Source organism: Globicephala melas, chromosome 2 (genome assembly GCF_963455315.2).
Source record: "Globicephala melas chromosome 2, mGloMel1.2, whole genome shotgun sequence".
In the NCBI taxonomy this organism is placed as follows: Eukaryota; Metazoa; Chordata; class Mammalia; order Artiodactyla; family Delphinidae; genus Globicephala; species Globicephala melas.
In genome coordinates, this window is record NC_083315.2 from 93,734,843 (window position 1) to 93,747,964 (window position 13,122).

General features: G+C 44.6%; 1 protein-coding gene across 1 annotated transcript in view; it reads left to right on the forward strand.

The window, feature by feature from the left end:
- Positions 1–9,365: 9,365 nt before the first annotated feature.
- Positions 9,366–13,122, forward strand: part of GPR176 (G protein-coupled receptor 176) — a 92,281-nt gene continuing 88,524 nt past the window's right edge. Inside the window, exon 1 of the mRNA XM_030842953.2 lies at positions 9,366–10,467. Within this exon, the coding sequence (XP_030698813.1) occupies positions 10,296–10,467 (172 nt within the window). The 5' untranslated portion in view covers positions 9,366–10,295. The remainder of the gene's footprint in view (positions 10,468–13,122) is intronic.

Below are 13,122 nucleotides of genomic sequence, written 5' to 3' on the forward strand. Positions count from 1 at the left end.
CATCCTATCCAAGAAATTTTTGCCTAACTCAAAGTCACAAAGATTTTCCTCCATGTTTTCATCTAGAAGTTTTATAGTTTTCAGTTTTACATTTAGGCCTATCATGAGTTTTAGTTAAAAAGTTAAACACATACCTACCATATGACACAGCTGTTCACTGCTAGGTATTTATTTACCCAAGAGAAATGAAAGCATATGTCCATAAACAGACTTGTAAATGAATGTTCATAAGCCCTTAATCACCAAACTGAAAACAACACAAATGCTCATCAAAAGTGATGGACAAACTTGTTTCTTGGTAAAAACAAATTGAGATGTATCAATACAATCAATGGAACACTATTCAGCAATAAAAAGAAATATGCTATCTATATAATAATAACATGGATGAATCTCAAAATAACTATGCTGAGTGAGAGAAGCCAGACAAAAGAGTACATATTGTATGATTCCATTTATATAAAACTCTGAAAATACAAACTTAGTAATAGAAGATAAGCCATTGCCTGGTATCAGGATAACAGAGATGAGCCACAGGGAGGGATTCTGGAGGGATTCCAGTGGGACAAGAAGAAACTCCTGGGAGTGATGGATATATTCATTATCTTGATTGTGGTGATAGTTTCACAGGTGTTTGCATATATCAAAACTGATCAAACTGTAGAATATATGCAATTTATTGTATGTCAATTATACTCTAATAATCTGTTAAAAGGAAAAGGTTGTTGTTGTTGTTTTGTTTTGTTTTACAGTGCTTTGTTTGCATTAGGATCCAAACAAGGTCCACACATTGCATTTGGTTGCCCTACATGAAATAACTCAGCAGTCTTGGATCATTCGAAAGTAAAGACTGGTACTTGCCTGGCTTCCGGCAGATAACCTCTAAACTCTTGGAGCATCCAGACTGGTAAGATTGTTTTTGTGTAACTGGGGTTCACAAACAATTTGTCAGGACACTCCAAGATTTCCTTATTCTCCAGGTCCTCCCTAAACCCTTATCAGTTCTCCAAGGAAGAGACTCTACTTCCTCATGACCTCCCTGCTCCCCAAAAGTACATCTCCTGGTCTTGCTGTTTACCCTCAACTTCCCAAAGAAAAACTTCCAGACTGTTGGTCGTTGTGCCCAAATTTTAAAACTATATTCCCTTTCATTCCTGAAGGATATTTTCACTGGATATAGAATTTGGGGTCAGTGGTTCTTTTCTTTCAGCCCTTGAAAATGTTATGCCACTTCTTTCTGGCCTTTGTGGTTTCAATTAGAGCTCTGCTATCATTCACATTGTTTTTCCCCTATAGGTAAAGTGGCATTTCTCTATGGCTACTTTTAAAGATTTTTTTCTTTGTCAGTGTCCAGAAGTTTGATTATGATGTGTCTTGGTATAGATTTCTTTGGGTTTATCATGTTTAGCGCTCACTCAGCTTCTTGAATCTGTAGGCTTATGATTTTTGCCAAATATGGGAAATTTTCAGCCATTACTTCTTTGAATACTTTTTGGGCCCTGCCCTCTCTCCTGTCTCCTTGTAGCAGGTAAAAGCACTTAATTGTTCTTACAGCTCTCTGTGGCCTGGCAGGAGTAGGAGAGGCAAGGTGGCTCCTGCTGCTCAAGAAATTATGAAATAAAAATTGCTTTTTTTATTTTGCATCAATTTGTGGGTATTTGTATGCATTTACATATTTATATATCCAAATGAGTCTTGTCCTTTAAATTCTGGAATAAGTTAAGTATATATTTTTATTCCAAAGCTGTGCCATTACTTACAAGTCAGACTGTGAGTCGTAGTATTTTATAGTCATATCTCATCTTTTAGCAAAGAAGATACTGTCTTGATCACTTAATTCACCAGAATTGGTCCTAGATAACTTTTGGCTCTATCAGAAAATTCAAATTTATTCTTAAAGGACATATTTGTTACCATCAGCAAAAGAATGTTTCCTTTTATGATACAGGAAAGAATATTCCAACTTCTGAAGTTAGTTATAAAAGAGAGTCCCAAATAAGTGTTAAGATATTCTTCAACAGTTAAACACTTCCCAAGGTGACTCCTTTAAAGGTGATAATATTCATGGATATTTTAGTTTTGGCATACTTGCTATTAAAAAATTAGTCAGGTTGCTTTATAATCACTATGTGTAGATGTGTGTGTGCATGTGTCTATGTGTCTGTGTATATGAAATTACTGAGGCTTTCTGGGGGAAGGGGTATTCAATCTCTCACCTTCCAGATATTTTTGATGAATTTAATAGCAATCTATAGGTGCAAGGACTATTACAAATTAGGAAACTGCATTAGGAGTTATAGATTCATATCAGTAGAAAACCATTTCCCAGTCCACATATTGAGATAATTTGGAATATGCAAATTATTAGTAAATATAATTAGTAAATTATTATACTAATTACATTACTTACGATAATTAGTAAATTATTAGTATTAGCTTTTTTAAACAGATAATTTCTTTTTTTGTTGTTTGTTTTTTTTGTTTTGTTTTTTGTCTTTTTGCAGTACGTGGGCCTCTCACTGTTGTGGCCTCTCCTGCTGCGGAGCACAGGCTCCGGACGCGCAGGCTCAGTGGCCATGGCTCACGGGCCTAGCCGCTCCGCGGCATGTGGGATCTTCCCGGACCGGGGCACGAACCCGTGTCCCCTGCATCAGCAGGTGGACTCTCAACCACTGCGCCACCAGGGAAGCCCAACAGATAATTTCTTTGATGGTAATTTAACATACCCCAAACTAAGAACCATAAAGTAAACGTATTTAGCCCAATAGTGTAAAGGTTAAATTGTAGACTTCTAAATCTTTAACCAAAATCCATTTTGTCCTTTGTTAATTGCAAAGTAAGTGGTTCTTCCATTTTTTGAAATACAGGACTTGTTAGGCAGTGCTTTATTTATATCTACAAAGAGAGAATTCTTTAAAATGTTGAAAGATGATGCTTTTTTTCCCTTTTGATATTTGTTGTCTTTAAGCATCAATAAACTGGAATCAATCTTATATAGTTACGTTTCATTGATTTCCTATGATGTGCCAGGTACTGTTAGAGATTTTCATTAATTTGGTATTTTATTGTCCTCTAAACAGCCTTGCAATATAGGCGTTTTTATCACTATTTGGTAGAGGAGGAAACTGAGCTTAGAGAGGTCATGTAACTGCCCAGTGTCACAAGTGGAAATAGGGGAGCAGGCATTCAAACCCAGGTCAAACTGACACCAACATCATACTGCCCACCTTCCCTGTGCCCCGGATACTAGACTCTTTATCTTGAGGGAGTTGGTAGGTTTGCCTGTGTAAAGAGACAATCTGAGTATACTAAGCTTAAGTACTCCCCCAAAAAAGTTATTTAAGTGACATAAATTTATTGGAGACCAGTATGTTTTTGGACATGAAATATTCCAGTAGTTCAATTCAAAGATGCCCAGAGACTTTATTATCAGCTACCACTTTCATTTTACAAGGACCTAGGATATCCTTATTGCCACCAATATACACAGAGATTTTTTTTTAAGCCCTAACTCAATATCTTCCATTCCCAGGAAATAAAGTCTATGCTGTCTTAAATATTGCAGGCCCCAGTTTTCATGACTCTATCTGCCAGGATAGGCTGGGTTATACTGTGATAATGAGCAGCTCCAAAAATCTTGGTTGTTTAGTATAATAAAGATTTATTCCTTGCTTATATAAAATTTGTTGTTATGTCTGGGTGTTCTCTAGGGCATCCGCAACCCCCCCCCCCCGCCACAATATGGTAGCTCAGAAACACAGGCTGCTTCAATATTTCAACTCTTCAACACAAGTCCCCTTCCACAATCACAATGGCAGGGCAGCAGAGAGACTTGAAAATCACAACAAGCTTTTCACTGCCACAGCTCAGAAATGACTCGTCACTTCTGATCACATATCATTAGTCATTATAGTCACATAGCCCTTCCCATTTGCAAGGACAGCCAAGAAAAATAGTCTTCTGTGTGCCCGGAAAAAGAGGAGAATGAGATACCATTGAACACTAGTAATGTTTACATAATAACCTGCATTGTCTGTGTCTTTTGTATAGGTATAGAATTAGCCATTTGGAAATAGAACTACTTATTCCAGATGCGTAGCCTGGGGCCATAAGGATCCCTCTTTCCTCAGCACACTGCTGCTTTGGCTTACCAACTCAAAACACTTCCAGCTTTTCTCTTCTCTCCATCTTTAGTGAGAGGCCATGCAGGGACATGTGAGAGTGTAGTGTTGGGGACAGGAGGCAGGAGGAAGAGACCTTCCATGATGAAAAGGAAGAAGGAAGGGGAAATAAACCCATAGGCTCCTCCTTACTTCCCCCCACCTTCCCCTTGGGCTTTGCAATTATCCCAAGTCCTATTCCATCTCTTCTGTCCCCTACTCAGCTCCCTTCCTGCTCTTCAATAAATGCCCAAGAAAGTTGGAATCCAGGAATTCTTTGGAACATAAATGGATCCTATTTCATTCTATAGGTTTGGAAAGACGTTATTAGCACCTACACGTAAATTTTGCCTATCACCACACCATGGGAATGTAAGAGAAAAAACAGAGAAGGAAGTAGGCTTTTTTTTTTTATTTTTAAAATTTTTGTTTATTTATTTATTAGTTTTGGCTGTGTTGGGTCTTCGTTGCTGTGCGCGGGCTTTCTCTAGTTGCCACAAGCAGGGGCTACTCTTTGTTGCGGTGCACGGGCTTCTCGCTGTGGTGGCTTCTCTTGTTGCAGAGCACAGGCTCTAGAGTGCGCAGGCTTCAGTAGACGTGGTGCGTGGGCTCAGTAGTTGTGGCTCGCGGGCTCTAGAGCACAGGCTCAGTAGTTGTGGCACAGGGCTTAGCTGCTCCGCGGCATGTGGGAACTTCCCAGACCAGGGCTTGAACCCGTGTCCCCTGCATTGGCAGGCGGATTCTTAACCACTGTACCACTAGGGAAGCCCGGAAATAGGCTTTTAAAAGTTACCACAGAGATTTATCATCATGCAGTTTTGGAGGCTAAGTCCCAAGATAGGCAGTTGGCAAGCTGGAGACCCAGGATTGTAGATGGTGTTGTTCTAGTCCCGTCTAAAGGCCTGAGAACCAAGAGAGCTGATGGTGTCCTTCCAGTCTGAAGGCCACCAGGCTTAACACTCAGAAAAGCCAATGTTTCAAGTTTGAAGGCAGGGAAAAGCTTATATACCAGCTTGAAGGTTGTCAGGCAGAGGAAATCCTCTCTTACTCAGCTTTTATGTTCTAGCCAGATCTTCAACTGATTAGATGAGGCTCACCCACAATAAGGAAGGCAATCCTTTTACTCAGTCTACAGATTCAAATGTTAATCTCATCCAGAAATATCCTCATAGACACACCCAGAATAATGTTTGGCCAAATATCTGGGCAACCGTGGCCCTATCAAGTTGACACATTAAATTAATCATCATACCTATTTTCCCATGGTTATAAGAGGTAAAATCCCTAAGCAAATCCCAGGAGGTATATGATTAAGGAACAGGTGATTGGAGAAAGCTTCGAGAATCTGTTCTATTCCACATTTCTGTATTCCTGCCTTCCCAGCACAGGGCATTAACATTAGTTAAATGAGTGGACTGCTGGCACAAGGAGAAGAGTAATTCTTTCAAACACTGTGAAGAAAGTAGACCTTTGGAGAGCTAGGTAGACCTACAGACTGAGTAGGACCTCCCTGGGAGTCCTTAATCCCCAGAGCCTTTCCTTCTTTTTGCCCCACTCTGCCTGGGAACCCTATCATCCTGTTTATTATTTCTATAGGGAAATGGATCCTGAGCACTACACAACTAACTTTAAAACTCTGGGAACGCAAAGTGTTTTTAAGCTGGGAGAATGCCTTCTTATACTATTCATTATGGGAGAAAAATGTAAGGAAAAATTACTAAGCACTATCTAAGAGCCAGAGGTTGCCCATTTTTTTATTCCATTTTCTATTATTTGCTTTTAATGTAGCTCCAGAAAGTTTTGGATAAAAATTAGCTAGCACATAAATATGTGGGCTGGTGGTCCTAATCACCTGCCTTCAGCTATGGCTGTGTACCAGTTTGCTGCCAGGTGTTAATATTGGCTAGCTCATATCCCTGTAATACCTGTACACGGTCAGTAACTGAAGAGGACTGTAATTAATTTATGTGGTTTTTTACCTCTTCTGGTTTCATTCCAAAAAAAAATATCTAAAAACGAGACCTTTGGAAGGATTTTTTTGTTAAAAGGAAAACAGATGTTATGGCAGATTTTATTTTCCTTAAATGACTGCAACAATCTCATTCCACCTGCTGTTCTTACAATATGATGGACACTGCCTCCACTGAGAGGTGTAGTCTCTGTCCTTTCCCCTTATATGTGGCGGCTTTTGACTGCTTCAACAAATAGAGTACAGTGGAAGTGATGTTCTGTGACTTCTGAGATGAGTCATAAAAGTCGTCCACCTTCCTGCCTTGTCCTCTTGGGACTCTTATCTTGAAATGCTCACTTTTGGAACATAGCTTCCACGCTGTAAGAAAGCCAAGCAGCCACAGGCAGAGGCCACATATAAGCATTCCAGCTGACAGGCCCAGCTGAGGTCCCAACAACAGCCAGCATCAGCTGCCAGACATGTTAGTTAACAAGCCTTCAGATTCCATACCCTGGCTGTGACTTTGAGCTGGCCCAGTTGATATCATGTGGAGCAGAGATAAGCAGTCCCAATGGGTCTTGCCAGAATTGCATATTTGTGAACAGAATAAGTGATTGCTGTTGTAATTTAGGCCACTAAGTTTGTGATGAGCAGACAGGTATAAATAACACTACTATAGACATTTGACATATATTTAAATCATGTCCAATCGCTTACATCAATCTTACTTTTTTATTAGAATATAGTTGCTTTACAATATTGTGTTAGTTTATACTCTACAGCCAAGTGAATCAGCTATACGTATACATATATCCCCTCAATTTTGGATTTCCTTCTCATTTTGGTTACTACAGAGCACTGAGTAGAGTTCTGTGTGCTATACAGTAGGTTCTCATTAGTTATCTACTTTATACTTAGTACCAATAGTGTATTTATGTCAATTCCAATCTCCCAATTCATCCCACCGCCCCCCCTTTCCCCCTTCTTACATCAATATTAAATTATCTCGTAATCAGTGAAAATTTCATATAGCCCATGGCCATAAGAAGTATACCACTCTGATCTCATCCTTGGTCCTATATTGTCACAAGGCAATCCTTCCTCAAGTCTGAGGATCATGGTGACCCCTCAGTTTATCAGGTTCTTTTTTTTTTTTTGGCTGCGATTGGGTCTTCATAGCTGCGTGTGGGCCCTCTCCAGTTGCAGGGAGCTGGGGCTGCTTCTCGCTGTGGTGCGTGGGCTCCAGGTGCACAGGTTCAATAGTTGTGGCTCTCAGGCTCACTAGTTGTGGCTCACGGGCTGCAGAGCGCAGGCTCAGTAGTTCAGGGGCACAGGCTTAGCTGCTCTGTGGCATGTGGTATCTTCCAGGACCAGGGTCTGAACCCGTGTCCCCTGCATTGGCAGGCAGATTCTTAACCACTGCGCCACCAGAGAAGCCCCTGTCAGGTTATTTCTTGACTCAACTAACCCCAAACCCTAACACCAGTTTAGGGGCTGGAGAGAATTTACTGGTATCTTCTCGGAATACAAAATGAGAGGTTTCTTGCTTTATTAAACACTCTTTACATCTGAAAAATTGAAAAATGTTTTCTACACATTTATCCCAATCCTTTTTAGTAGTATTGAATAGGGATGGCAGGTGACGGTGGGTAAAGGGGTATTTTTACAACTGTCACTACACAACTCATTTACACATCTTCCCTAACCTTTCCTAAGGAGTGTGCTGGATATTGCTGAATTATTATAAATTATGTTTTGTAGTGACTACAGTGTAAGGGGTTTCATCTTGAAAAATATGTTTGGACTCCCAGAACAAATTTTAACTGCTGGAAATGATTTTTTTTTTTTTTTTTTTGCGGTACGCGGGCCTCTCACCGTTGCAGCCTCTCCCGTTGTGGAGCACAGGCTCCGGACGCGTAGGCTCAGCGGCCATGGCTCACGGGCCCAGCCGCTCCGCGGCATGTGGGATCATCCCGGACCAGGGCACGAACTCGCGTCCCCTTATTGTTAGGCAGACTCTCAACCACTGCGCCACCAGGGAAGCCTGACTTATTTTTTTTTTGAAAATACAGTTTATCATTAATTTTCCTTCCATTTCTCTTTTTTTTTTTTTTGTGGTATGTGGGCCTCTCACTGTTGTGGCCTCTCCCGTTGCGGAGCACAGGCTCCGGACGCGCAGGCTCAGTGGCCATGGCTCACGGGCCCAGCCTCTCTGCGGCATGTGGGATCTTCCCACACCGGGACACGAACCCATGTACCCTAAATTGGCAGGTGGACTCTCAACAACTGCGCCACCAGGGAAGCTCTTTTTCTTTTTCTTTTTGTCTCCAAAATGTTCAAAATACCTGCTTACATAGAGAATTATGTGCAGGTATTTTGAGAATCCAAAGATGTACAAGACATGGACCTTCGCCCTTTCAAGAAGAATAAGTAATAAGGGTTAATAGGGAAAGTGAAGTAGCCCTATGGTAGCACGATCAGCCTTGAGATAACCAAGAAATAACTCTGTAATTTTAATCAATTCGTAAGAGTTATTGCGGTGGGACCTAGTCCTACCCGTCCATTTGTCAAAGCCCTCTACCGTGTCCTTCACTCATTAAAAAGAAACAGTTCTCATAAGGTCAAACCAGGCAAAATTTTAGTTGTCTTTTCTTCTAATTTCTCCTGTTCTCTTTTCCCCTGATCCTCTCTCTGGATGCCATCCATACCTGTTCCTTTTCCCATTCGGCTTCTCTTTACCATTTTTTCTTGTTTACTCGCTCATCCCGGCCTCCCAACCGTTTGCATCAGCCCACAGGAAGTTGCTCCCTCCCCAACTCTTCATTCCCAGAATCCACCCAACCGGGTTGTATCGTGTACATTTTAGAAATGAGACTCAATGAAAAGACCCAGGAAACCGGGCACTGTATTTCTAAATCCCATCTTTCTTAATTGCTTCAGCTACACCCAAGGCCCGATGGAGGAGACTGGGCTCCTTGCCCAGGTGCCAACGATGTGGAATTATCAGCCTCAGGCAGCCCCAGCTGACGAGATAAGGAGCAGTAATGACAGCAGTAAACGAGACGAAGCCCCGGAGGAGCCGCGAGCTTCTACACCGCAGCGAGACGTGGATCCTCCGCCCCTCCCACGCTCTCCGCCCTGGCTATCACGATCGTGGTGGGAGGGGAGCAAGATGGCGCCGTCCCTCCCCGCCCACGGCAACCTGGGCGTAGGGGCGGGGCCACGCGTGTCACGTGATCGCCCCGCGGGCCGCGCGCCCTCAGCCGCCTCAAGCGCGCGCAGGCTGTTTGGCGATATCGCAGATAGTGCCTCTTCCCTTCTAGCGGTGTCTTCTTGTGTCCCCGCAAAGTCTGGAGGCTCTCTCCCTGCAGCCGAGGGCCGGAGCGGGGCCAGGAAAGGAGGCACTGGGCCGTGCAGAGGCAAAGGGTCTGCGGAACGAGGCCCGTGCATCCCGCGCCGAGGCAGGAGGTCGGAACCCCCAGCGAGGGGCTGGGCCGGAGAAGCCCTCGCGGGCGTCTTGGGGGACTATCGGGCGCTGACGGCGAGGCTATTGGGGAGGTTCGGGGCATTCCACCCTGGCCATGGGCGGCGTGGGGACCAGCAGGTCCCTTCGGGGCTCCGAGCATTTGACTTGGGCATTTTCCGGGTTTCCCATCGCCACGTAGCCTCGAAGCCAGCAGGACTGAAAAAAAGGCTGCAGTCCAATGTTCTCTTCCCTCTGAGGAGCGGGGCTGAGCCCGTCCGCCGGAGGGGACTCGAGAGGGCTGCCCCGGGGGTGGCCAGAAGCAGAGGTTGAAGAGGGCGGCGGGAGCGGAGAGCGCCCTCCTTGACCATCAAATGCCTCTCGTGTTTCTCTGTCTGCTAAGTGGGCTTGGACGCGCTGACCACGCGGGAGGAGGGACGGACGACGCTCGGCGGGCTGTGACCGTGCCGCCTTCATGTGGCTGCTGACGGAGACCCCGGAGGGAACGGGCATGGGGCGAAGCCTCGCCCTCTCCGCTCCCCGCCTCCCGGGCGCCGGGGCTGGCGATGTGGAGACGTGAGGGGACCCGCGGCTGCTCCGGGTTCTCCAGATATCCACCAGGCGCCCGCGTGTTCCTCCGCGCTCGAGGCAGGAGAGTGGCGCGGAGGTCCGAGGCGGGCGCACGGGCGGGCTAAGACGGAGCTGGAGCTCCAGCCTCGCCATGGGGCATAACGGCAGCTGGATTTCCCGAAACGCCAGCGAGCCGCGCAACGCGTCGGGCGCCGGGGCTGAGGGCGCCAACCGCAGCGCGCTCGGGGAGTTCGGCGAGGCGCAGCTGTACCGTCAGTTCACCACCACCGTGCAGGTCGTCATCTTCATAGGCTCGCTGCTCGGTAAGCCGCCCCCGGGGGCGCCTCCCGGGTGGGCTTCCCCGAGGGCGCAGGCTCGGAGAGCCGGGATCGGGGGTCGCCAGAGCCGCCGTGGGTTTCGGGGTGCGTGGCAAAAGTGCAGATAGTTGAAGGATGTTTAAGAACGTCAGGGTACCTGCAGGGAAGTTAAGCAGGGAGGGTCGACTCCAGCCCCCAAGCTGGAAGCAGAATTCCGGTAGGGCTTGGTCCCGGCTGGAGGGTAGGTTGCCTGGTCTTGGGCCCCAGGCGGCCCTTGCGGAACGCTTAGGGATGGGCACGGGGTTGTGCCTATCACATGCCTTACCTCCCAGGTGCCAGGACGGAGCTCTGGCCCGACCTCTTGTTTACAAATAGCGAGCAATGAAGCTTCTGTTTTGTTGCTGGTGACTGATGTGTTTTGCGCTCCATCTATTCCCTGTATATAATTTTTTTTTTTTGCGAGCCTTATTTTGCGCGTTTTTTAAATGGCTGGCTTCTTTGGAACAGCAACCTGCTGGTAAACAAACCTGTGGAGTTAAACTCTATGTTGCCTTAGATATTTTTAAACCCGTAAACAAAACAAATCCCAATCTACTTCTTTCCCTATTTGTTGTTTATTCTGAAGTACAGCATAAAAACAGGATAAAAAACACAAAATGCCACACACAAGAAATTTAGGAATACTTGTTAGGGAAAGAAAAGATCAACGAACTGAAATGAGTGGTTAGTAAAAGTGTCCACTAGTGTGAGAATTACTTGTACTTCTGGTAGCTACTCTTTATATGATAAATGATACAATGAATATAAATTCTTGTTGACATTTGTTGAACATGTTGCATATTACTTGTAAATATGTGGCTTCCTTTAAAATATGAATTCTCTGATGTGCCGTTTATAAGGATGTAAACAGATTGTTCGTAATTATGTGCGATATTATGGCCAAGAGCAGTCCTAAAGTTTCATAGTAGGAATAGATTACTTTTTTGTAGACACCTGTGAATTATCATGGAAACGAAGATACCCGACATCAAAAAGACTATAAAACATCAACTATACTTCAATTTTAAGAAAGAGAAAAAGAAAGAATAAATAACACAATGTAATACAAAAAAGACTATGGAAGAATTGTGTTTAGAATTTTACTTTCGCAGCTTCTCTAATTGTCATCATCCTGTCCCACTCTAGCATAATATTTATCTTCCATTTTTTGTCATGAGGGCATTTTCAGGAGTTGACATCAGTGGGGCTATGTGTAGACTTGTGTGTGTATGTTACAATGTGTTTTTATGAGTGGAATGTAAATGCACATTAACAAAGCGAAAGCTTGTGTCCCAGATATTTTCAGTATTCATTTAACAAGCAAACACTGAACGCCTACTGGGTACCAGGCACAGTGCACCGTAGATTTTTTTTTTTTTTTTTTTCCGGCATGCGGGCCTCTCACTGTTGTGGCCTCTCCCGCTGCGGAGCACAGGCTCCGGACGCACAGGCCCAGCGGCCATGGCCCACGAGCCTAGCCGCTCCACGGCATGCGGGATCCTCCTGGACCGGGGCACGAACCCATGCCCCCTGAATCTGCAGGCGGACTCTCAACCACTGTGCCACCAGGGTAGCCCTGCACGGTAGATTTTTGAGAGTTAAATTCTAGTATTGTAACATTTACTTAAAGAGTAGGTTATTGGGGAGGCAGTAGAAGTGGCTGCATTTTTATGTCTGCATTTGTTCTGCATATATATATATATATATAGAGAGAGAGAGTTTGGTTGTTTTGTTTTGTTTCTCCCATTGGTAACTTTAACCCTGAAGAACGATGGTGCCAGGAGAAATTTTCTCATAGTTTGACTAAAAATTTGAATACGATTGAAATAGAACAGCATGTGTATACAGGGCGGAGTAAATAGTGCACATTTAACAAATGTTCTGCTTCCCATGTACTTTCTTTTGTGGTACGCGGGCCTCCCACTGCTGTGGCCTCTCGCGTTGCGGAGCAAAGGCTCCACTCCGGACGCGCAGGCTCAGCGGCCATGGCTCACGGGCCTAGCTGCTCCGCGGCATGTGGGATCCTCCCGGACTGGGGCACGAATCCGCGTCCCGTGCATCGGCAGGCGGACTCTCAACCACTGCGACACCAGGGTAGCCCCCCATGTACTTTCAATTCTGGTAACTTGCATTGGATACAGGAATTCCTAGGTAAATCTACCCTTAATTCAACTCTTTTTCCACACAGCACTTTAATTGACACGGAAAAACTGCTTCTGTGGATGTCTTCAAAGAGGAGACTGATTTTTGCCCTTGATCTTTGGTTATGCTTGACTTGGCCTAGCGAGGATTCCCCCTTACCCATGACTTAGGCCCTCCTAAGAGACTTTCATTTGCTCCTTTTTATTTTCAGAAAAAGTATAAATATGGTTAAATTTCTAGAAATCAAAAGTCAGAGAACTTGTGCAAAATTGAAAGGCATGTCTGGTTTTCTTAAAAGCTTAACTACGTAACATTGCACTGTGCACTTGTTTCTGGTATTCTTGATTCATTGTTCTCTGAGGATTTGACCCATACAGACATATCTATGTCATCAAATCCTGGTAATGCCAGTTGAGGCTCAGAGCTTAAGTACCAAAGCCATGTGCAGCCAGTTGCAAGGCAAATAAACTTGGGAAGCCT